The sequence below is a fragment of the Coptis chinensis genome, chromosome 3, assembly GCF_015680905.1.
Source record: "Coptis chinensis isolate HL-2020 chromosome 3, ASM1568090v1, whole genome shotgun sequence".
Taxonomy (NCBI): Eukaryota; Viridiplantae; Streptophyta; class Magnoliopsida; order Ranunculales; family Ranunculaceae; genus Coptis; species Coptis chinensis.
The window spans coordinates 122,120,314-122,145,254 of NC_141458.1; the positions used below are offsets into that span (position 1 = coordinate 122,120,314).

General features: G+C 36.0%; 4 protein-coding genes across 11 annotated transcripts; 1 reads left to right on the forward strand and 3 right to left on the reverse strand.

Moving 5' to 3' along the window:
• Positions 1–6,230: 6,230 nt before the first annotated feature.
• On the forward strand, positions 6,231–8,275 carry LOC147513925 (dof zinc finger protein DOF4.6-like). Its single transcript, XM_086597252.1, has 2 exons — positions 6,231–6,289; positions 6,839–8,275. Exons 1-2 carry the CDS (start codon positions 6,266–6,268, stop codon positions 7,661–7,663), a joined length of 849 nt encoding a protein of 282 aa, XP_086453378.1. The 5' UTR covers positions 6,231–6,265; the 3' UTR covers positions 7,664–8,275.
• A 3,621-nt stretch (positions 8,276–11,896) lies between these two features.
• Positions 11,897–15,014, reverse strand: LOC147513926 (uncharacterized). The gene is made up of 3 exons (XM_086597262.1): positions 14,601–15,014; positions 13,875–14,023; positions 11,897–12,245 (listed from the first exon to the last, which is right to left on the reverse strand). Exons 1-3 carry the CDS (start codon positions 14,784–14,786, stop codon positions 12,107–12,109), a joined length of 474 nt encoding a protein of 157 aa, XP_086453388.1. The 5' UTR covers positions 14,787–15,014; the 3' UTR covers positions 11,897–12,106.
• A 142-nt stretch (positions 15,015–15,156) lies between these two features.
• LOC147513927 (BTB/POZ domain-containing protein At3g05675-like) lies at positions 15,157–18,189 on the reverse strand. Of its 8 annotated transcripts, XM_086597259.1 has the most exons (4): positions 17,991–18,063; positions 16,706–17,034; positions 16,482–16,570; positions 15,157–16,238 (listed from the first exon to the last, which is right to left on the reverse strand). In XM_086597259.1, the coding sequence occupies exons 3-4, from the start codon at positions 16,489–16,491 to the stop codon at positions 15,217–15,219; spliced, it is 1,032 nt and encodes a 343-aa protein (XP_086453385.1). In that variant the 5' UTR covers positions 16,492–16,570; positions 16,706–17,034; positions 17,991–18,063; the 3' UTR covers positions 15,157–15,216. The 8 variants fall into 8 exon arrangements, with proteins under 8 accessions (XP_086453385.1, XP_086453381.1, XP_086453384.1 ...); XM_086597255.1 differs by lacking the exon at positions 16,706–17,034 and adding an exon at positions 18,146–18,189 and having other exon boundaries at positions 15,157–16,570; positions 17,991–18,045; XM_086597258.1 differs by lacking the exon at positions 16,706–17,034 and having other exon boundaries at positions 17,991–18,139.
• A 1,756-nt stretch (positions 18,190–19,945) lies between these two features.
• ISI1 (binding protein) lies at positions 19,946–22,511 on the reverse strand. Its single transcript, XM_086597264.1, has 5 exons — positions 22,091–22,511; positions 21,790–22,007; positions 21,613–21,711; positions 21,063–21,136; positions 19,946–20,447 (listed from the first exon to the last, which is right to left on the reverse strand). The coding sequence occupies exons 1-5, from the start codon at positions 22,368–22,370 to the stop codon at positions 20,222–20,224; spliced, it is 897 nt and encodes a 298-aa protein (XP_086453390.1). The 5' UTR covers positions 22,371–22,511; the 3' UTR covers positions 19,946–20,221.
• Between the last annotated feature and the right edge of the window lie 2,430 nt (positions 22,512–24,941).

The following is a 24,941-nucleotide window of genomic DNA, read 5'->3' on the forward strand; positions in this document are numbered from 1 at the left end:
ATAATTCGCAGAGAGAGCAAATGACAATTATTATAAGATTTGTTAATCGTGATGGTTTTGTTAGAGAGATGCTTTTTGCTATTGTTAGTGTTGAAGACACTTGTGCATTAACTTTGAAAAAGGAAATTTCTAAAGTTTTTGCTAGTAAAAATTTGCTTATTGGAAATATGAGAGACCAATGTTATAATGGTGCTAGTAATATCAAGTAGTAAATAGAATGAATTACAAACACTATTTCTTAAGGAAGTGTCTTTATGCATATTATGTGTATTATTTTGCACATCAACTACAACTTGCATTAGTTAGCGACTTCTAAAGATGTTTCGATGTTTGGTTATTCTTTTTCAAAGTTGGCATCCATTATTAATCTCCATGTTTAAGAGGAAGAAAGAGTTAGATAAAACTTCGAAAAAAGGAAATTGAAAACTTGTTAGCAATTGGTGAGCTTAATAGTGGACGAGGTGCTAATCAAGTTTGTACATTGCAACGAAATTTGGAGAAACTTCGATGGAGTTCTCACTATGAATCCATTTGTAGCTTGATGGAGATGTATGATGCAATTTTTTTACGATTCTTGAACTCATCATGAAGAATGAGTTTAGTAACACCATCGCGTGGAAGCTAAGGGTTTTATATTGCTTTGAGAGATTTTGAATTTGTCTTTATGTTTCATTTATTGCATAAGACTATGGGAATTGTTTCGACCCCACTTTACGTGGCAAACGCCCATTGGTAGTGGTCTTATCTTTATTCATTTAATCAACAGGGCTAAGGTCCAATTTACAATACCATGGATTGATGTACATGCCCATTAACTCATGTGTCTAGGGCTGAACCTTAGCCACATGGCTTGCCACTTACGTATATTAATTTATGTTTATATTCATTTCATATCAAAGAGATAATTATCAATTAAGAGTCAGGTTCAATTACAATTACTTAAGCTGCAAGAATACTTGAGCTACAAGGATTCTCTACTCTACCTATATAAATACCAAACTATTTATCATACAGAACTACGTTCTTGAGACTTGATCTCATCGATAATTTGGGTACGTAGGCAACCGAAAGGTGCAGTCCCATCATTCACTCAATCACCATCACTTTTCTCACTACTTTTCTACGTTATTCATCTCTTTCGTCACCATCTAGTGTTTTAATTATATTTGGTCGAAACAGGAATCACAAATGTACTATGTAAAGCCTTGCAAGTAAAGTCTCAAGACATTCTAAATGGCATGGGTTTAGTCTCAAGTACGAAGGAGTTTCTTCAAGAGTTTAGAGAAACAAGTTGGGATAGTTTCCTTAGGGATGTGATTTCTTTTTGCAAGAAGCATGCATGACATTAATATTCCTAATATGAGCTCTCGTCATATGACGGGTACATGTCGTTATTGCCAGCAAAATGATTGTATTACAGTTAAAACACAACTACCACGCTGATATATATTCAATGCTGTAATAGATTACCACCAGGTGGAGTTGAACGAGAGATTCTTTGAGGAGGCAATGGAGCTTTTTATCTTAGTTTGGCTTTGGACCCGAAAGATGTTTTAAGCACTTTCATATTGATGATATTTGCAAGCTCGCCGAAATATTATTGTGAAGACTTCATGAAGCATGAGATACTTATTTTGAGAAGTCAACTACAATATTATAAGCTTGATGTAACTCGTCATCCTTGTTTTCGAGAAATTGTCTACCATTTCTAAGTTATGTCGAGCTTTAGTTGAAACAAGAAAGTCAACTATTTATCATTTGATTGATAGATTGATTCGCCTTTGTCTTGACTCTTCCTATCTCCACAGCGACTGACCGAAACGATCCTTTATGCTATGAAACTTGTCAAACACACAACTCCGTAACAAGATAGATGACGAAGTTTCTTGGATTGCATGGTTATATACATCGAAAAGGAGTTTGCTAACGAAGTTGATATAGAGTTAGTAATAGATGAATTTGATAAGAAACCTCGCAAGTCACGATTTCATTAGTGTCATGTTTTAACTTTTGGATGTCTTTTGTTATACTTGTCAAGATCTATTGTGAGTATATATATGTCTATGTGAAGACATTTGTTTTTGTTCATTTTGAATAGTATAATGAAGATGATTACTTTTTGGTATGATGTTTGTCGGAAATATGAAAGCGAAGATGATGCCTGTATAGTTTTTGGTGGGATATTGTTATAATTTTTTTTTTTAGTTTAACTTAAGTACAACCCCCAAATTTTAACATTCCTGGATCCGCCCCTGAATGGAATGGAAATAATTTTAAATGGTATGTGTTTGGTAAACTGGGAAAAAGAAAGTAAAAACTGGGAAATAAATAATCATGTTTGTTTGCAAAAGCTATGGAAAAGAATAATTGTATTGTTGGGTGTGCTAGTAGTAAGTCCCTAGCTATTTATTTCCTTTCCTTTCCACAAAATTTTCAGGAGATAGCTAAAGACACAAAACCTTTTCCATTTCCATGATTTTGTTTCCATATGGAAAAACTCATTTTCTTTCCATGGGTAAACAAACGCCTTAAAAACTATGGAAAAGGTGGACCACTCTTATTTTCCTTTCTTTCCATAGTGTTTCCATCATAACAAACACACTCTAAGTTAAGCTCGGACACAGTTGTCAAGTTGTCTTATATTTTATCAGTATCTATTTATTTATGGGGACATATTTTATCTTAACACGTAAACAAATTCAAAATCGTTAGGACATTTATAAATTTTAGATTAGGTTATTTTTTTTGTAGATATGATCTCATAACTATTCTAAACATTGTCACAGATAATCAAACAAATAAAAAATTCCAAACTTGCCAAATATAATTAACAATTTACAAATTTTGGCTAATTGTAGACCGTTCATTTTCACCATTTTTGATACTATATTTCTTAAGTTTAGATATTTTTGATTTTTTTTTTATTATTTGTGACAATGTTTAGAATAGTTAAAAAATCATATCCACAAAAATTAGCCTAATCTAAAACTTATAAATACCCTAACGATTTTGAGTTTGTTTTACGTGTTAAGATAAGATATGTCCCTAGATCCCTTCACTTTATTTATTTATATTTTTTTTGTTAATGGGGTGTCCGGGCAAGATACACATATCTCGACTAATCCTTCGCCAAGTTGTCTTGAGAGAAATTGAACCGAGAGCATACCGTAAAGCAAACCCAAGGCGGACCATTCTAGCTAATTTGTTGCAAACAAATTGCAATAACATACACAACAAATTAACCTTTTTGAATTGAGATAATCACCTATAATATGTTCTCATCATCATCATCATCTAATCCCAATTTATAGAACTAGTTCCGAGTTCCTTCTCTCGAGGATATTAGGAAAATAGTCTATGATGATGCCAATGGCAAAATGTATGTAAGGATGTAACCAACTTGTTTTATCTTAATGAGAGGTAGGGGACCTCTCAAAACCTCGCTTGCCAAAAAAATAAAAATGTAGATTGGATGCTTTAAGGGACCATGCAACACATTGTTGATATTTTATATGTTTTAAATACCGACATGATAATGTCGAGACATTTATCGCGATGCATTTTGGAGGGTCAGTACAAGCGAAGAAAGAAGCTCTTGTCAATTTTCTCACTGATCCGAATGAGGAAAGATCGACACTTCGACCTACGGATGTATTGATCTATTGTTGATCTGAAGGGAAACATGCATGTGTTGATGTAACTGGAGTATCTCCGTTGGTAAGGCTTGTGAATGGAATATTTGAAGTGGGGGAAACAGCTAATAGAGCAGCGGCAAGGAAGATTGAGAAACACGAGGATGCTTGTAAGGCTAACCAGCATTGTTTCATTCTGTTCGATCAGTTTCGACACTTTTGGTTTCTTGGCACAACAGTCGGTTGAGCTCTTTAAGAGGTTGCAAAATTATGGACAATAATGTAATGATAGCTAGTTCTAACGAGTTTGTATTTAAGAAGATAAAATTTGCTATTTAGAAAGAACTTGCAGTGAAACTTGTTGCACGTTTGTCCTAATCATTTGTAAAACTCGTTATCATTATCTTAAAAAAAAAAAAAAAAAAAAATCACCTGAAGCCCAGTAATGAAATCAGACCAATAATGAAATGAGACCAGGACGTACATGTGGGTGAACTTAATTGTGAAAAAATTGAAGCCTATTAATGTATTTGGTTACCTCTATAGTTGATTAAAACCTAACTAGTTAATTCTTAGCTTTGTCGGAGGAAAATGACATCTTACCTCACTGACGAAAGTACCCGACATTTCCTTAATTAAGATATACCTTCTTGATTACGTAATTGTCATTTAGGTTAAACAACAACTGAAGATCAAACGCTTTCCAACGAAGTACCCAAAGTATAAAATTCTCTTGTTCTCAACAAGTATTTTTCGATGACAGAGAATAGTGATCCCCTTTTAGGACAGAGTTTCAAATGCTAGGTCAGTTTCTACTTTATAGGCATTAAGCAACAATCTGCATGGGCGCCATAGAAATATATAGTCCTTTAATTTTGGCCTCCGTGTTACAGCTTCCAAATCTGCATCTTTTAGTGAGTTTAACTTTCCATGCATCACATGGTTGGCCAAGCCATCCATGTTTGTCATGGTGAACTACCCAGGCCAATCAACTCTTAAATCCCAACCACTTAACGTACCCATTTTCAGATGGGTCATACCAATTGTCTCCTTAAAATTCTAATCCTTCTACTATTCAAGAATCACGGATTTCTTTTATATGCATTACGATATATCGCAAAGAGACACCAATTTTATTTATTTATTTATGTTTTGTTTTGCCATTTAATCTAGTGTATAAATAGTAAATAGTGGTTGTTGCTATAAATCTATAAATACGTAGAATTTAGACCTTGAAAAATCAAAAAAGATAACTTCATGGAGCAAAAACAACACATGTCGTTGTTGAGAAAGATCGCAATCCAATTTATATAACATACTAACATGAACATTAACTTTTAGCAGTTACCAAAAAAACTTAAACTTTTACATGCAAATTAAATAGACCTAATGATCTGTATTTCAGTGTTTGTGTTGGACATATTTACATGGTCTAGGAGTCTAGGCCACACTATCAGATATATTTTTATGTTTTTTTGTCTAAACAATGGCATATAGATGGCTTCGACAAGTACCAGGCCGATGAGCTGAGCAAGATTTCCACTTTCTAGGGCTTGAGTCATGCACACTGGTATAAATATTCTCTCCTCTTCGCTGACTCATTTTGAAATCACCACTAAGATTTGGCGGTTTGAACAAATTGAACCAATCACATCAAAAATCTTTTAAATTTCTTCTCCATCATCCGTCCCGCATTATTTGGGACCCACCTTAGTTGCTTTTGTCGGCTCTTGGCTCCATCTCCTTTCCCCTGCCCTGCTTTTCCTCAATTTGGACTACTTGCCAAGTCACCACATAAAAAATAGGTCCCACACATACAGACACACCTTATTATTCTCTTTGATCTCTAAATCTTCTTTTATTATTTAACAAATCTCCTAATCAAAATCTCAGCCTCTCTGGCATAGTTACAAATTCATGTGAAATTGGGCAACAAATTTCGAATTGCCCTGGGCTACTACGAGAATATCCTCATAGGGATGAGGGTTCTGAGACCGTTGGATGTGTAATCCAACCGTTCAAAAATCAAAAACAAAAAAACAGAGAGAGAATGTGAGTTTGTTTTTGATTTTCAGACTGTTGGATCACACATCCAATAGTCTCGGATCTCATTCCTATGAAAATATCCTCGGAGTAGACGAACTCTATGGAATTGCAAAAAGTTTATACATTTGATGCCAAAATTTCAGGAGTCCACATTTTGATTGGGGTCCAAATGATGAAAATTAAAAATTACATATAATAAAGTAATGTAAAGAGAGGAAGAAGAAGAATCCTGACTTTATCCTCAGGTCAGAAAAGAGAAGCCCACCACAGTGTGTACACAAACACGCACAATCAAACCCACTAGACCACAAACAATGTAATATTAAAAATTAATTAGAATAATGAGTATTAGTCAAAATGATTATGAAACTTATTAGTTTACCAATATTTTAGCATTGCACCTCTCTCATCAATTTTCTCACTACTATTCTCAAACAGTAGGCCAAACCATATTACCAGTACCATACTACCATCACAAACCAAATCAAACATTCCTTCTTGCTTTTAAGACCAACTTCAAACCAAAGAAAAGAACTTTCCTTTCTTTTTACAGACAACAAGAGTTATTCTGCTTTGTGTCTTCTTCCATGGATACTGCTCAGTGGCCTCAGGTAGTGAGATCTGTCTCTACTAGCTTCTGGTCTCTATGAAACTATGAGTTCTTGACATTTTCCATTTTTTTTACAAGAACCTTTTCGAAAATTCTGATAAAGATTTTAGTGTAGGAGATAACTTTATAGTTATGGTTCATTTCATAATAAATAGTTGAAGGACTATCATCTTGTTAGATTTTATGTTGTTGTCACTTTAATTTTCACTTCTCTTTGAAGTACATCACCTTTTTCTTTTTCTTTTTACCTTTTTTTTTTGTTCGGGTTTTGTTTTTGTTGGATGATAAAGTGAGGAAAAATAAAGTTCATGTTTGTATTGTTATTGGTTCTTCTTTGCTTGTGTAATCTAGAAAGTATAAAGCAACTACTTTGTTTTGTTTGTCTGTTTTTCTCTGATCATAGTCCCTTTTCCTTTTGATTATGGTCTCCAGTGTTTTAAGTGATCATTGATCTTCGTGTTCCGATCTTTAAGCTCTGGGATCTATAACTCTAGCTATGTGAGCTTTTAATAATATAAGGTTTTCTCTTTATTGTTCTTTGTGTTTTCAGGAAATTGGATTGGTGAAACCAATGGAAGAGATGGTAAGTAATACATGCTCAAGGCCTATGTCGTTGGAAAGGAAAGCAAGGCCACAAAAGGAACAAGCTTTAAACTGTCCAAGGTGCAATTCAACAAATACTAAATTCTGTTACTACAACAACTACAGTCTCACTCAACCAAGGTACTTCTGCAAGACCTGTAGAAGGTATTGGACAGAAGGTGGATCTCTAAGAAATGTTCCTGTTGGTGGGGGTTCAAGGAAGAACAAGAGATCTTCATCATCATCAACAATAACATCTGGATCAGCATCAGCTTCATCCAAGAAACTATCTGATCACCTCACACAACAACAGTCTCAAAACCCTAAAATCCATGAAGGCCATGACCTAAACTTGGGATTCCCAATCACTGAGCCATATCATAATATATCTGAATTTGTTGAGGTACCTAGCATTGAGAACAGCCACAACAATAATAACAACCACAACTCTTCTTCAAATTCAACTTCACTTTCAGCTCTTGAGCTTCTAAGGACTGGGATCACTTCGAGGGGTTTGAATTCATTCATGCCGATGCCGATTCACGATTCAAACACAACCTACTCATCTGGATATGCTATGCAGGATTTCAAACCAACTCTTAATTTTGGTGTAGATGGACTTGGGGTAAGTGGATATGGGAGTCTTCAAGGAGTTCAAGAGAGTAGCGGGAGACTTCTGTTTCCTTTTGAAGATTTGAGGCAGGTTTCTAGCACAAGTGAATTTGAGCATAATAGAGCAAATGGGGAATCAAATGGCTACTGGAGTGGAATGTTAGGTGGTGGATCATGGTAAAGAAGAAGAAAGTAAACAAGTGAAGTTGATGTTCGATCTCTTTTTCCTTTTCCAACATGGTGGCCGGGTGATTTGTTTGGAGTTGTTCAGTAGTCAGTACTAACTGATAGGATACATAATTAAGCTTCTTTCTCCCTTTCTTTTTTTCTTTTTTTGAACATCTGTTTTCTTTTTCTTGATCCACTTTACTCTTTGGTCATTGTGAACATTATGAAGCTTAATTTTAGATTGGCTTCAAAACTAGGGTGTCAAGGAATACTACATACTATGTAGGATAGAAGAGGAGTGCAACAAACCCTACTTTTACAAGGGCAACTATGAGGAGGAGACGCAAGATTACTACAGTACTACTACTACTATTACTTCCAGAGTTCCAGGGCTTGCACCATGATCTTATTGATATATTCCTTCTATCACAAGGGGAAAACAAGGAGCTAGAACACCCCCAGTATTTTATGTTATTTCTGAACTTGGTACAATAATGTTTAAGTTAGTATATAAGTAGTGCTTGTGTAATGTGGATGTTTTTAAGGAGTCTTGTAGACAAATTGGGTGGTATTTATTGTTTATTTTCATTTTAACAAAGATTATTGAGTGGGATAATTAGTTTTACTTTGTTTCTTTATTTATTTGTTACACTACCTTCCCTCCAGCTCGAGTGGCTTGGAATGATGGCGCATTTGATTTCTTTCCAGCTTTCTTCTTCTTTTCATCTTTTAAACAGGTACATGAATGTCTGGTCTCATCAGCACTATTTGAGATTCTTCAAACCATGTGAATAAGAGCTGGAGGAGAAGAACAACAGCAACTAGGTATGACCCATGATCCAATTTTTCACATTACATGGAATAACTGTAGGCCCAACTTCCATTAAAGTTGTAATGAAGCTACATAACCAAAAGTTTCAAAAGATCGAGCGCCCGTCTTTGATCTTTCCACCTTTTATTTTTGGTTTAAATTAAAGACACTGCTATAAACTCCTACAAGTTGTGTTGATGACCAATTCACCTGCCTCAACCAAAAAGCTCACCTAATGATTTCTATATCCACTCACAGTCTAAAGTTTTAGTAGTACAAGTTCAATTTCTTCATTTTCCATGTTTGATCATTACTTCCATGCCAATCTTCCCTCTTGTTTGTTTATATTTGATGATTAAAATAAAAGAAAGACCTGACAAACCCACCTCTCTATGGTACTAAAATGGGACCCACAGACATTCCTCTTGGCAAGCGTGCTGTGGAATAATCTTTCCCACCTAGCTAGCAAATCCATAATTCGATATAGAGACATAGACCTCCATTTATTTATAGTTGTCACTTGGTTTTACTGTTTAACACCTAGTGTTTATAAGAAGCAATGGAGGTGCACCAGCCTCTCATGGTGGCCACATTAACAAACCTTTATATGTTCGACTTTTATTGCCCTTCTGTGAATCTTCTTGACCTTTTTTGAAGTTTATTAAATGGGCATGCCACATGAAGCCATGAACTTCAAAACACCAGAATGGCAGAATCCATATGTTAATATATGGAAATGATCTTTTACTCTTGGTTGTTCGATCTATACTTGTATGTATGTCCTCGAGCAAGCACAAAAGCAAGTTTTCCGTCAAGATCGACTTTTAAGTGTTGATGCCTTGCACTATGTTGATTCCCTTAAAAGTTATTCCTAATGATGACTTGTTACGCATGTTTAGCAATGAAAAAACTGTAGAGAGATTATACGCTGAAACAAAAGATTTCTAATTTAACTTTGTCAGTGAAATCAGTAGTGCACACAGAAATGTTAAACTTAGTGGGTGAATTAGAAAATAATGTGCGTTCACTTTCTAGGAATTTTTCCCTAGACAACGTTTAATGCTTTGGTGTTCAACATAACGAAAACCACTCTGCCAAATGGACTACAGTAGTCTACAGAGGCATATATACTGTAGAGCTTCAGCAAAGATTTGCCTCGTGAAATATATATGCATCATATCAAGTCACCCTCTGACCGGGTGTCTAATGGACCCCTGACAAAAAAATGTAGACGTACAGTATAGCACGATACTCAATCCGAGATTTGATTGGCAGCACTAGTGTTGTTGCCTTAGTGTATTTCACAACGGAGATTAGGAATTTAAATTTTGGAGTATTCTATTTCTGTTTTTATTATAGTAGTACAGTAAGGCCACCTAGTTAAGATTACGCCACTGCTTTCTTGAAGTTTTAATTCGATTTTTTATATTTAAAACCTAAATTGTTACGCGAGAACTTTGATCTCATAGACACATTTAGCGGACAGAATTGTTCAACTAACGCACTCGGATTAATCTCTTACAGTATTCTTGTTGGTGTCGTTTTTTACCTACCTGAAAAAGGTTCTATCAAAATTAAAATATATCAGAGAAGAAATAACCTGGAAGAAGAAAAACAGTTACCCAAGCAAACCTTAGGATGTAAGTTCTGAAAATATTCATGCTCCAACACCACCCCGCGCTTATGCTGATCCAGTCCATCAACATCCATATTAGTCTTAAATCTGTGAAATGAACTCATCTTTCCTCAATTTGGCAAGAACTAAACGAAGAACGGTTAGTCGGTGTGGCATTGTTATGGGGGTAATACCGGCCAGTAGTATCCACTCGGAGCTTTAGTTTTACCTCGAAAATCTGGACACCACTGGCACACTGCTAAACTGCTTTGCAACTATAAACAATAGCCGTTCGGTCTCAAATTAGCAGCACACTCAACTTAGCAGCACAAATTATATGGTTGATATAATATGGTTCATGGATTTCACTGCCTTTTACATTTGGTAGATTGTTCGCGAAATTTGTCTGTTTGTGCTTTCAAGTAACGGGGACTGCGTGACACTTTTCTGTGGGAATGTCTGTTCACTGCTCTCTTAAATCCCAAGCAAAAATGTGTCTTCTAGTGAGGTTATATAGTTGCAACCTACGAACGCAAATTCACCCTAAGCCAATGTATCCAGAAATGCTTCCATTTTCCAACAGCCAAGAACCATCAATACATATTATAGAACTATTTCACTTCAGTAGTTCTGTTTCGTCAATTACTGTAGTTCTGTTTCGTCAATTACAATCAGTAATGTCAACCGCTGAAATTAAGTGCCACTTTAAGATGGTGTTTATCCTAATTCCTACGAGATTGCGAAAACTATACTTTCAAAAATTTACTGCTAGAACACTACATTCCAAAATTCAAGAGATCGGATGCCAAATAAAATTGACAACACTTTTACCCAGTGCGTTCTGGAATTAAGTGAAATAACAAGGATATTTAAGTGTAATGATTTATCTTATTATTAGTAGACAAAGACCATTTGCTAATGATAAGTTTGTGATGGGAAACAAATGTCTAGAAAGAGATGAAAGGTTGCGGAGATCTTCAAAAGGGACAATAGAATCAAGAAAATGAATTGAAATTTGAAGAATTGTAGAAGTTGAGGGAGAAAAATATAATAGGGTTTTAAAGATTTGATAATTGATAATTGATAATTGGTTTTTTATTGAATCTAAAAAACTGCACTGGCTCATTTAGATAGATAAATATACTTCATAACCAAGAGACCTAAACTTCTAAACCTAATAAAATTTTGTGCAGGAAGCTACTAAATCAACTTACTGATACACCTAAAGAAAATATCTTAAAATTGGATCTTCTCATCCTACATCAGTTAGGTACTAAACACATACATCAGTTTGGTACTAAACACATCGAATGCAGGTATACAATTGCCAATTCTTTGTCCCAGAAGTGTTCAAATTTTCTTTGATGGCGACAATTTCAAACAATCTACCCTAACAGGAACTTTTTAAAAAAAAATCGCATGTGCTAACTACAACAGAAGACAAAAGGCCCACCCACCCACCTCCGACAAACACCAACTGACCAACCCACCACATTCAAAGGACATCCATTTTGTAGCACTAAAAACACATCGATACATCCTAACTTCATCAGAAGAGAGTCTGCAGTTTGCAGACTGAACACCACAGCAGAGCAAGCAGGTTTCACTAGAGAGAGTGCTATACGGCTAGACCCTGTCCAATTAAAGGTGCCCATTCTACTGTAAAGTGTTTGTTTGGTCAGGTCTGGCAGTCTTGTGCTTAAGAAGAACATGAAGATTTAAGGTACATTTCAAATTATTTTAGCTAACGTATTCCCCATAAAACCAGAAACCAGACTCAGACACAAATCCAAATTACAGCATTCGAAACCAAAGAAATATTAAAAGGAAAAGAAGAGACAATTATTTTCCATATCTAACAAAGCCAGCTTTGTATAAAGCAGTTCACGTAAAACTCATTTATCATAGAAAGTCAGTACCCTTTCCAGTTCTGACTTCTGTACAGGGGATACAGCAAATGTGAAAAAGAGAGGATTTAAGGGTTTTACAGAGGTAGAACAAAAGCAACTAGGCTTATACACGAATGACCCTTACTGATCTGCATTAATTCCAAATATTCGAACCTTGTGCATGTTTGGGAACTTGGCAACCACCAGAATAAACACTGCCAACGTGTTAAGGAAGAGCATTGGCTGCTGATAGTCTGTCGTATGGGACGCTATCAAGTACCTGGGAAGTACACAGAAATATAATAAGAAGAAAAGGGTCAACCATAGCGGTATTTTTATGTCTTAATAACATGAAATAAAAGAGTCGCTATTCATCGTATATCAATAATTTATACCATAACTGAATGCGAATTTGGTAACTCATAAAACAAGGAGATTCCTTTACATCACCACAGGCATGATACAGCAGATTTCTAAATTTTAATTTGACATTCACAGGTATTAAAAGATGAAGCTCTTTCCTTCTGACACAACACAAGGATTTATCACTAGTGAGGAGAAATAAAAGGGATGTTGATGTGGGTGACAAATCACCCCATCTATTATGATAATTGTATGGTAGAAAAACTTCACTACATAACAAACTTAAATCTTCAGCACCAAGTGCACTCATTTTCTTTTAGATGGAGCTCTCCTAGAGAACATGGGGTGCCACCCTCACATTATATCAGACAATGTCCAAGCAGCAAGCACTATAACATTTTAGCAGAATGAATGAAAAAACCTAATCATGCCAAGTGATTAACTTTGAATCTCTATTTCATGCACTTTCAAGCACCTACTGACTATGTACAATATAGAATATGTTGCATGTACTTCACGACATAGCACGAACAACATAGACTTACCACCCTATATTGCCCTCTCAAAAGCTTTTTTCAAATAATCACTTTTCACTTGTGAGTTCTCTCAGCAATGTTGAAAGCATCTTTTCAGCTTTTTCAAGAAGCCAAGGTAGGAAAAAAAATCAAAAATATAATGGCGAAGTTGTGATGAAGAACAAGTTTAAAGAATTGCTATTTCCAAAGATGCTTTTACTGAATATTCATAGAAGAATGAGCAGTTGGAACACGTCCTCCTTTCAGCTCTTTGTCAGATTCGGAAGCATGTTCCACCCAAATCTCTGAATCTTTTTTTTTTATTCTTTGACTTCTAAACTATCTCAATCATTATACAAGATATCTGCTGTATTCTTTTTCGGCTGGCTTATGACTCCACACTATATTTCTACATAAATTGCAAAATGCAACAATGAGGTGGTAGGTTGTTCGAATTTGGTTGAGTAACTTAGGCATTAAATCAAATTTCTATGAGGACGATTGGTGTCGGAGTTCACAAGTATTTTCTCAGATATTCCTGGTTTTTATTATCGAAAAGACAACATTAATTCATTTCTCTTTCGCATTGGTAGATCAGCTACTTACATAACTGTGTTCTTATTGAGCAAGGATATAACACAAGTGTGTTTTTGCCGCCCACTTGAGCTAAACAATAATTAACTTGAAAAAGGGGAGAAAACCCAACACCTAAACAAGGACTCAATGCATGAACATACGGAAAAGAAAGAAAATTTCAACATTAACACTTCCGATGAGATTGGGCAGAAGCAACCTTACAATTACACCACAAACACTGACGTTTTGACGTTATATGACACCATCGCTTTGGAATGCACACTACCAGATGCAATATAACATAGGAAGCAAGATATTTTGTGGTGAAATTGTGAGTTTGCTAGGACCCAATCTCTACCACTGGTGGCAGAGGATCCAATCCTCTATGAAATCAAAAGAAATTCAAATTTAATTGCCTACAAACTCAAAAATAGACATCACAGAAGTATACTCACAGCACAACGGGTACAACAGTCAAAAATTTCCTATTGCGAGTGAGTTGTTTGCCATTGTCAATCTGCTCCCACCAAGTCAACCCATTATAAATACCCTGGTCTTCAGCAAATGGAGTTCCTTTCTTCCAGTGAAAGAAGTGATAAGTTACCTGAAGAAAGAGTACAGTAATGTATAAAACTTTATGAAGGCAATAAGAACTAACAGAAGAGGAAGAATACAGAGCAAATCTAAGACAATAGGTGTAGCAATGAGATGTTAGCAATTCCCGCTTTCTACTTTACATTCCAATCTTCAAAGTCAAACTAGAGTATGCAATCAGTTAAAGCTCATGAAAAAGTATCGGAACGATCATCTCTGTACAATGAAACATTATTTTGCAGTAAAATTCTCGATTTTTAATATATTTTTGTACTTGATATAACACAAAAAGCCTTGGGCACCACATGCTTCTTGGCTTAATGCATACATTATAGGATGTGTGAAAATTGATACACACAGTAGCACCTAGTTGAAAGCTTTGTGAGTAGTCCTTGGCTTTCTTATATTAACGAAATCGCTTCACTTTTGGACGTTTTGAGTCTGGGGAACTTTAATGTGAATATAAATAGCTGTATTCTATCAAACGATAAAATTTTTGAGCTAACAAATATTACTAAGAAGAATTAAATATTGGTAATGATAGATATAAAAAGAAAGAAAAGAAAAGCCTAAAAATATATACATACAGAGAAATGGGCGAGATTGACGATAGTCCAAGCCATGCCAGGAGTAGAACCGAAAACAGATAAGATCATGAGCCAAGCGAAGAAAACGATCAAGATGTAAGTAGTCCAAACACCCGGGTACATGAACCACTCCGTGTTCTTATTCAGATCTGGTGGTGGAACTGTTTGTACATATAACTTACCCATTCTTCTTCTTCTTCTTCTTCTTATCAATAATCTATCCAATATTATTGATAACAATATCAATTCATTCCTCCCGAAAGACCGATTCACTCCCCAGATGCCAGAGATTATTAGGGTTTTATCACGAGAGAGAGAAAAGAGGGCAGAGAAATTAGACAAGAGCAGAAACTGGGGGAGAGACAAATCGTGTGCCTTTGTTATTCTGTTGATTAGATCCTAATTACGCTTATGTCCTCTTTGTTATCCTTAATCCCGGGTTAAATAGATTGTGAAGAAAATACAACCCGACCCGACGGCCCAAAAGCCCACAGAAAATTTTGTAATCAGCAATGGTACTGCGGTACTCCAACTTTTAAGAATACAACAAAACTACTAGCCAAAGGAAATTTCTGAATTGCGTTGTTATATAAAATCGGATAAGAAATAAGAATTGTTACAGGCTAACAGTGGCATTGTTGGCGTTGTCAAAGCCAACCAACAATCTTCTCTTGGCAGACTTGGTTCTGTAACACCAAATCTCAAAAGCCTCACTCAAGTCGGGATATCTTAATGGCTGGGTTTGCATCCATTCTACTAGAATATCAGCTTGGTCATTTGATGGTAATGCCAGCACCAAAGAGATGATTGCTCCCTCAATGCCTTGACATAAATCATCATCCATTTTGTATGGAAAACCCACCTCTTCAGTACCTATGGAATCCAACAGAGGTTTCATTTTCCTTATAAATGGGAGCCATATCTTCAGCAACTGAACTCGTATTGGCGCTGGGAGAACCACATTCCCGTAGCCAACTGCTTCCAATACTTTTCCAGTCACTTCTATTAGCTTCACTTTTACCCCCCACATAATGGAATCAAATTTAATATCCTGGACTACACCCAGGACATTATACGAGTTTTCAACCCAAATGAATACAAAATCCTTCAGTAGATCCATTTTGAGGAGCATGTTACACATCCATTCGAGGTCTAATAGACTCCGCATGACTTCATTCTCAGCTGCCTCAACGGAGCTCAGCTCTTGCAGGAATGCAGAAAAAATCTTTGAGAGCCCAATCTTTATTTCAGATCTAACTTCTTCATCAGCTGTAACCAATGGCATGTCTTCATCTTCCACTAGCATGTACTCTACTTGCTCTTGAGCAGATGTTTTAAGCCCATCACATAATGGAGGATAAGATCCACCTATGGATGTTGCAACTTGAATTGCAGAGATAAAAACATTTTTTGTAGCATTGAGATTGACAGGTTGGATCCTAGCTAATATAGGCATGGCTAGTGAACCCAACCCAGAGACTGCTTTCAAGATTTCCTCCTCCTCCTTATCCTCCCATGGGACAGCCTCCAAATACTGTATGCAGCTCTGACTGATCTCTTCACAACATAAGGAAACAGCAGCTTGGAGGACCCCTAGAGCAGTTCTTATGGAATCCCACGAGTCTAGCAGCAAGTGATCTGCGCGGACATAGAGTAACTTCAAAAGCTTAACATGGTGATCATAATCAGACTCTGAGCACTGAACCTCAATGCAGTTAGTTGATTCAAGACGGGAGAGCTGGTCCGCAAAGAATTTACTCTTCTCCTTAAGAATGAGGGAGTGGCAGTAAATCCATTCAGGCCTTCCTTCCCTATTTCTCAAGCGAACAATGATATCACTACTGCTTCGGTCACCAAATTTGTAGGTCTTGGATGCTCTACCTTTGTCCATATGCTACAGAATATACAACTTTTTTCATGCTTTGTACTGCATATCCAGAAAACTGAAGGGATTGAATCTGCAGAAACTCCTGAAGTTTGAACCTCCGTAAGCACTTATAGAAAGAACTTCATTTAACTATTGAAAAAAGAATAAATTCGTATATAGGAAATTAAAAACTTTGAAGAATTAGTACTTAACAATCTGCATATACCCTAAGTCTTACATCAGCCAAAAATGAAGCCAAGGGTGTTCTCCACTTAACCAGCTTAAGTATCAAACTCACATTCATGTTCTGGTAATTTAAAACTCAATCAGTAAGACAAATTACTAGAATGAATTCCAAAGCATTGGTACCACACATTAAAGGAGGTAGTGATGCCATGAGTGTGTGTCTCGGCTTATCTTCAGACTAATGGTTCATCAATTTGATATCGGTACATGATGGCATGCCTAGTTCTTCACTTGGTACTAGACCGTAAAGGGCACTGGAGCAAATGTGACCCAAGAAATACATACCAGATTGCCACCCCTTAAGGTTCCTTTTGTGTCCAACTGAAGATCAGAGAGGGTTTCATCAATGTAACATAGGAACATCAAAAAAAAAAAAATCAACCCCAGGGAGCCCGGCTATAAATTCCTAAACTCTAAACAAAAAAGCTACTAAACGATGAGGTCAGAATCAAACTTATACACTCATATTGTCAGATGTTACAGCGTTAGGAGATGAATGGGACATATTACACTGAGGAAAACAATCCATGATATGCAATAGCGAAAGTCTGTAAGAGAGCTTTGGCTCCAAAGATTCAAAGTTCGGAAGCTTATTCTCTTTTAAACAACTGTCATTACGTAACAAAACCTATGTAGCACAAGAGGTGTTTGATACCCATTTAAGGTCCGATATCGAACACCATGGTCCAGTAAGGGTAATGCTTTCAGGTTTAATATAAGTTCCAAACAAAATGTATATTATCCACATGGTGCTACATTTGGGAGATAAAGGGGGTAAGTGGGTAACATATAAGTGAAGGATCACTGTTTATCAGAGGATTGGTGAAACTTGGTGCAGGTTCACAATTGAACAGCAACCATACTCGTCTATTGAAAGAGTATCTTCAAACTAACTACAAGTTCTCCATATTCAATTGCCAACTTTAACCAATGCAGTGGTTGATTCTCAAATTACAATACATAATCCTCTGATATTCTACTCATACATTCACATATAAGCATTAAGTATCTTCAAACTAACTACAAGTTCTCCATATTCATGTTATATGACTAATATCAATTGCTCCAATAAACAAAGTTTTCTAAATCATATCCACATTAAACCAATGAAGGCTTTTCTTAGTTCTATTTTTGTTGGCAGACCACTTGCTAAAGTAACCATTCACTGAACTCCTCCTACTGTTAGTTAAATGACATTAAATAGAGATGTAAAATCATCCAAAATTCACATGACACAAGAAACTCAAACTTTAAGCTTTAAATTTCATTACTGATACCTTGAATTCAAAAGAGGCCCAACTCAAAATGCTTCAACTCATAGGGAAGATTTGCCTAAGAATGGAGATAGAAAGAGAGTCAGAGAGAATTAACAAAGGAAAGTGACTAGTTAAAGAGGAGAAGAGAAGATGCTGAGGAAAAAAAAAAATCTAACCATCCAGCCCAAGTGTGTGATTAGATTAAGGATGACGGCTAATTTGTCAGTAGTTAAGTGGTACTTTATCTGGTAATGTACGGTAAAGTAAATTGATCATGTACTCATAGATGCTAAATCACAACCTAACCTACAGCCTTTGATATGGTGCCACCTATTCTCCCAAGTAATGTTAGATCCATTCGAGCATCGATTTTGTTAATTGTTCTGAATTTGTTACCATCAATCTCCCATCTGAAAATAATAGGTGTCAACCTATTCAATCCTCGAGGTTGGGGGAGTGACACGATGGTTTGTCCCAGACGAACCTAGGTGTTTACGTCTCGATTTAGGATCAACAAGTATGCAAATCATGCTATTGCATTGAGATATATATAATTTTTTTTTTCTGAAGTCTTAAAACCCGTCATTCGATATCGATAATTAACACGGTTTTTTAGATTCTAATTGTAATTACATAGGAGAAACACATCTAATTTAATATAAAGAATAATTATGTGGAGTTTTTTTTTTCTAAATTATTAATAAATGAAGACTTGTTCTAAATTTAAGGAGAAAAATAGAGAATAATTATATAATTTAAGTTACATTAGGAGGGTTATTCTAAATTATTAATAAAAAGGGGTTTTTAATTTTTGTAAAAGAGGTGTTTACAAATTGAACAAATAGAAAGATTTCAATTTGCCTATTCAATAGTAGATAGTGGGTTCCTCAAAATCCAGGTATCATATATTGTAGAGATGAACTGGTTTTTACCAAGTTTGGTGATAGATTTCACCCCTAACTTAGGCCACATTCAGCATTATTAATTCAGTGTTCGATTAATACAGTTACTTCAGCATCCCTATTCAAAAAAAGTGTGGAAGCAGGCGTGGACGGGTGGTGCTCACAGCTAATTAAACGTCTAGAGAATAGCAGCATGTTCAACTCTTAACTCTCGAAAGCACGCGATCTCATCTTTTTTTATTTTTATCCCATACTGTGTTTGCTGGGATATTTATACAAGTTTGATTATACTAGGTGTCAAAATTTAATTCACTGATGTAGAACAATTAAAGGTACGTTAACTTTTGTGTCTTTCATTTTTTCCTTATAAAACTAGGACCAACTTGCAACGTGGGACATTTTATACACCAAGTTGCATGGTAATAAAAACAAAAGATCAGCAATCAAAATCCAAACTGGTCCATCAATTCATTCATTTCATTGTACTACAAGTTGTATGATATAAAAAGAATATTCTGCGGTGCTATCACTGCTATCCAATCTGGGCCACCAATCCATTGATCCGATCCACTGTGAGCACTTCTTTTGGCAAGTTGATAGAACCTGCCTCTTTACAAAGTACACTACGCAAGCCTGAAACTCATAGAAACCTCGAAATGCTAACAGGGTGCCTTAAAATACACATGCAAGTGTCGGGCCGACCCATGATAGCAGATATTTTCAATGTTGAGAAACTACTCAGAGGTTCTATCTACATTTTTAAGTGGGTATCCATATTCAAAGTACTTACAGGCAGCATTGCTGCAAGTTGTAAAACAGGATCATAAGAACTTGACCTCTAAATCATAATTTTTCTACGGGCCTCCTAAAAAGGAACACAAATATAGATTAAAATTTGCATTTAGATAAGGCCTCCACTGGATCAGCATCCATTTACATAGGATTCTGGTGGTGGAACACCCACCAAATCCTTCACATATCCCTTGTTTTAGTTCAATTTCTACAAGAAAAGTTATTCAAAATTTTATAGGGAAACAAGGTAGTCGTAATGCACTTCAGACTGAAGCACTTGGCTAAGGATAAGAATAATTATAACATTGAAACATCTTTTTCTTGACTAATTCAACTTAACACAATAGCAATAACAAAATGACACATACAATATGCATACCAATTGCTTGCTATTGGCTTCCAAAATTGCACATTGTTATCTAAACTAAACACATAGCCAAGCAATGAGGAGCACAACAGTATCGACTGGATTCTGGAATGTATGAATGTTTGGATGAGAAAAAGTGTGCTTCGCATAAGCAAATGTCATATGCACTGGTCAATGAACTGTCAACAGTTTCAGTACAGCTCCAAGGACTCGAGTACCCTTCGGGCCTGGATGTGGAGAGCTGTCTGTCTCTGCTCTGGATCAAGAGTTGATCCAAACTGACTAGCTGCCCAAATCAGTGAAGCAGACTTTTCACCTAGAAGACGTCTTATATCCTCATGTACTCTCATCATTGGAGGCCTTTCCCTACCATTTAAATGACCAATGAATAGAAGCAGGAACTCTCCGCATTTCAACCTAAATCATAGAGTCCTTTTGTCAGTGAATGTTGGAATGATAAAGAGATAATCAATAGCACCACTGCATAATGATGATATTATATAAAGACAAAACAACACTGAGCGAAGTATAACTGGTTCCAGCCTCAATGTCATCTTAAACAGTTATTACAAGCAGGAATTATGAACGCAAAGCAAGGTTAGTAACTAATCATTAATCTAGAGTGCACAAAAATACCAGATTTAGAGACTAGGCTAGAGTGTGGAAGATGCAAGTAACAAGTTCACTAATATACATAAATCTTTAATTGTCAGTAAGAAGTTGTTCAAGTTTTAGCAAGAATTCATCATACGACATAGTTAAATCTATACTTCTTTATAAAATGAAGCGTTTGAATCTTTAATACGTGTCAATTTGAACATGCAACAACTTCTGAAAGTTCTGTTCATAAGTTGCAAAAGTAACAAAAATATAGCCAGCCCATACCGTATAGTAAATCAAGGTTTATAGGTATGAAATCATTTGCAGTACAACCATTCACTAACAGTCGACAACATTTCTAATCAGTCACAAACAGAAAAATCGAAATTTCACTACAAAGCCTGTCAAAATATATGATGAAAAACAATGTACCTTATATTTTCATCCATTTGTTTGTCTTGAATAAGGTCTGCTATTTTCTCTATGCCATGACATGCCTCAAAATCCTGAAAGATACCAAGGAATACAAGAATAAAACATGGAAAATGAGGAAAGACAATGAGCAGTTAAATGCACATGCACCACTAAGTAAGATAGCAAACTCACAGACAAATTTTGAAATTTATAAACAACTAAAGCTACAGATATTCATCACACACACACAGAAAGACACAACTGAAACATTCGTAGGTTTTCTTTTCCAGAATCCCGTTTCCGACTTTTCTTTCCTCAGTACAGTGACCAATGGCAGTTTTATCATATGTTCAAACACCCCTACCGTTGAGTTTCTGTTATCAGAGCACCAAAACCAATTTGATATGTGGCCTACAGGGATAACCCTTGCAATTCAACTATGTTCTCTAAAAACCTTAAGGATAACTAATAAACTATACTATTCTACTCCCCCCAACAATGTAGGACTTGTCTAAACAGACTAAAACATGCACATTGGTAAATAAAACCATAATAGCAAATAGCATACCATCTGATTGGCAGAAGAATCCAACATTATAGAGATCAAAGCATCTAAACATGCCCCTAACTCTAAAACTCCTCTAGTTGCTAATATATCCATTAGTACCTGCATGCAACAATATCAGACTAACGAAAAAGAATAATTATTTATATTGAAATCAAGGAAAATTCAAGCCCAATAAACCTCAATTGCTTTAAATTTATGTGCCAACTCCGTGCTCTCACTATGAAGCAAACAACATCCTTCCAACACCCTAAGAGCAAGTGCAACTTCAGTAGCACTTGTAGGACTAGTTATCTTCAATGGCTCAACAGTAAATATATGATTCAAATTCGACACAACAACTGATTCCTCCTCCTCTTTCGATTGACGTAATGAATTCTGAAACAGAACAGGCACCACTGTTACACACAATCATATAATCCAGCATTAGCCCAGCCCATGAGGTAATAAATAGCCATGCTCTAGAATCTAAAAATGTTACCTTGGAGGTGAGTTAGAGATTGGGAGATAGAAAAGAGTTGAATCGTTGAGTCAGACTCAGTTACGGATCGAAGGAATTTGAGGAGATTACGAAGGGCAAGAACACGGAGAAAAGAGAACTCGGCTCGGGCGTCACGTAAGCCGGTGCGGAGAGCGAGGGTGATTTCTCTGTAGACTCTTTGATTGGTGAGTGATGAAACTAGTTCATTCACAACCGTTGATGATTGGTCATTGGGATCCTCATTGCTTTCAGATACCCATAATGCTTTCTTCAGATACATTTTTTTTTTCTCGGTCTGTTTTTTGCTATAACGTTCGTCTTAATGTTATGATCTTGGTCTCGTATCCGAAATTATCCCGACATATGTTTTTTTTTACGTCTTTTTCTTTTTCAGTTTTTTTGGAAAGGATGCTTTGGACCATGGGCTCGGCGAAGGCCCATAAACACGCTAATCATTGGCAATTTTAGCCTTGCAGATAAATTATGTTTTTCTTTCAATTTCAAGGAAAAGTTTGAAATTTTTCGGAATTTCATCTCTAGGTGGTTTTAAATCCGGTCGCATCACCTGTTTGTTCGCATTCTTGTTCGTAAATTTGGCAATTTGGATGCGGATGCGGAGCGACATTGCACATGTCGCCCTAATTTTTTTTTTTTTGACTTTGACCAACATCACGCATCAGTGGTACTGTCGCGCACCACTCCTAATATCACGTAGAGTTTTTTTTTTTTGGAAATGGTTGGGCGCCACTCCTAATGTTGCGTGGGTTGTTTTGGAATTGTACATGGGTGACATTCTGAACCACCGGTGAAATTTGCAAAGAATGTCGCTGAACATTGTTTTTTGAGATGCCCGTGTGGCAATCCCCACAACTATCTGTAGTTGCTCAAAGTTGTTTCTCTCTAGCATTATGCATTCTTTAAAAAATTTCTTCAAATTTTCTTTTTGGCATTTTACCACCACTTAGAAATGCTCTAACATTGTGCAGGCGTGTACTAAAAATGATGTAAAAGTTGTCTAATTGTCAATTATATTATCCGAAAATCAGGAATGAATGAAACAGACTAACAGAGGTGCTCCCCAGTGAGATGACCGTGTGGCAAGCCCCATGACAGTCATGCGTGTGCTCAAGAGTTGTTTCTCTCTAGCCTCATGCATTAGTCGTTATAATCATCGGGATATCCTTTCTTTTTGGTATTTTACCACGACTTGATCCCATGACCAAACTGATCAATGGGGTCGTGGTAGCACCAGTAGAACATATATGCCATTGTCACCTTATTTAGCTCGATTTTCCTCCTTTTGTTTTGGTGTATACTATTCGTCTATACTATAGTACTTAGCATTAGTAATCTTATTAGTTTATAATTTTATATATATAAAGTATCGCTGTCCGAAACAAACTTAATCTGCCACCCAGCCACTTCCTCTAAACTTCCATGTAAAAGAAATATGGGTGTCAGCCACTAATTCTCGTTTTGGATTTGGTTGGCTGTCCCAAAGTTGTAAAGGAACGTCTCTGCCATCCCTATAGGCTATTGCAGGATTCTTATTCAGACAATTCATTTTCTCAAAGCAGTAATCAAGATCATTAAGGACTGTACTTTCACGAATGTATCTCTAGTAGTATCTCCTATAATCAATTTGGCATTTTAAATTCATCCGGGTATTTTTCTTACACATAATACCCCTAAATGAATTATTAAATTAAAACATCTGTATGCTATTTAGAAATGCTATTTTGTCTTTTTAATTTTTTGTAAATTCTCAGTTTCCGTATTGCCTTTAAATTGAAGTATTGGCTAACACGTTAAATAGCTTTAAATAGGAGTAACGGTCCTTGTATTAGTGAATTAAAATACCAAACCCACGCATCAATTTTAATTGTACGCCACCATAAATGACATTTAATTAGGAATTTAATTACCAATTTAATTTGATGGTTTAGAAACCGAGCTTATGCACAGTACTGGAATGGCCTACCAGAAAAAGAGTGGCTCTATGCACAGCTCGTGGATTAGAGTACCTTCATGAACTTTGTAATCCAAAGATTATTCATCCTGATCACTAATTGAAAAATCTTTGTGTGGATGTTAATTACAATTTATTTGCAGGTCCAGTCTGAACGAGTCCATCTAAAGTAGATAACACCAGCATTGGGTTTTAAAAGAAGCAGAGAGGCCACACCTCTATTCCTCTGGCAATCTGGCATTGAAGCAACAAGCATATATATGCTCTCATATTGAAGCTGGACAAATTGGAAAGTGTGATAATTAACATGAAAGTGGAAAGAAACTTCATCTTTACTGCTAACGTTGCTTCTCACTTTCTCCAGAACTTATGAAAGAAACTTTAAAAGTCAAAATTGTCTTAAAGCTATGTGTCTTCTTACTTCAATAGTTCAATATGCTATACATTAATAGTTTGGTTAAGCACACTTGGAGGAGGGATTGGTGGCTAGAGGAAATAAAAGATGTGGACAAGCAACACAAGAGTCAAGACAAGCCAATCCATTTGATAGTTGAGTTAGCTTTTCATAATATGTGAGATAAGTGCTGTTATTACTAGTGATACTAACATGAACCAATCAATTCCAAATAAGAATACAATATCAACAATTCAAAAAGTCGTGTAAGGGAAAATCATCCCAAAGTTTCATTCATGACCTAATTCACTTTTGGGAATGGAAAAAAGAAATATTACAAGGCATGATCAGAACCGTACTCTTTAACAATGTGATAAGTTAAAATGCTGTAAGCTTTTCAAGGCATGAAAAAAGAATGCAGCAAATGCTTGTTCTCTTTATAACAAGTAATATTCAAATGAAATGATGATGCTCAACGGGATTTCCAC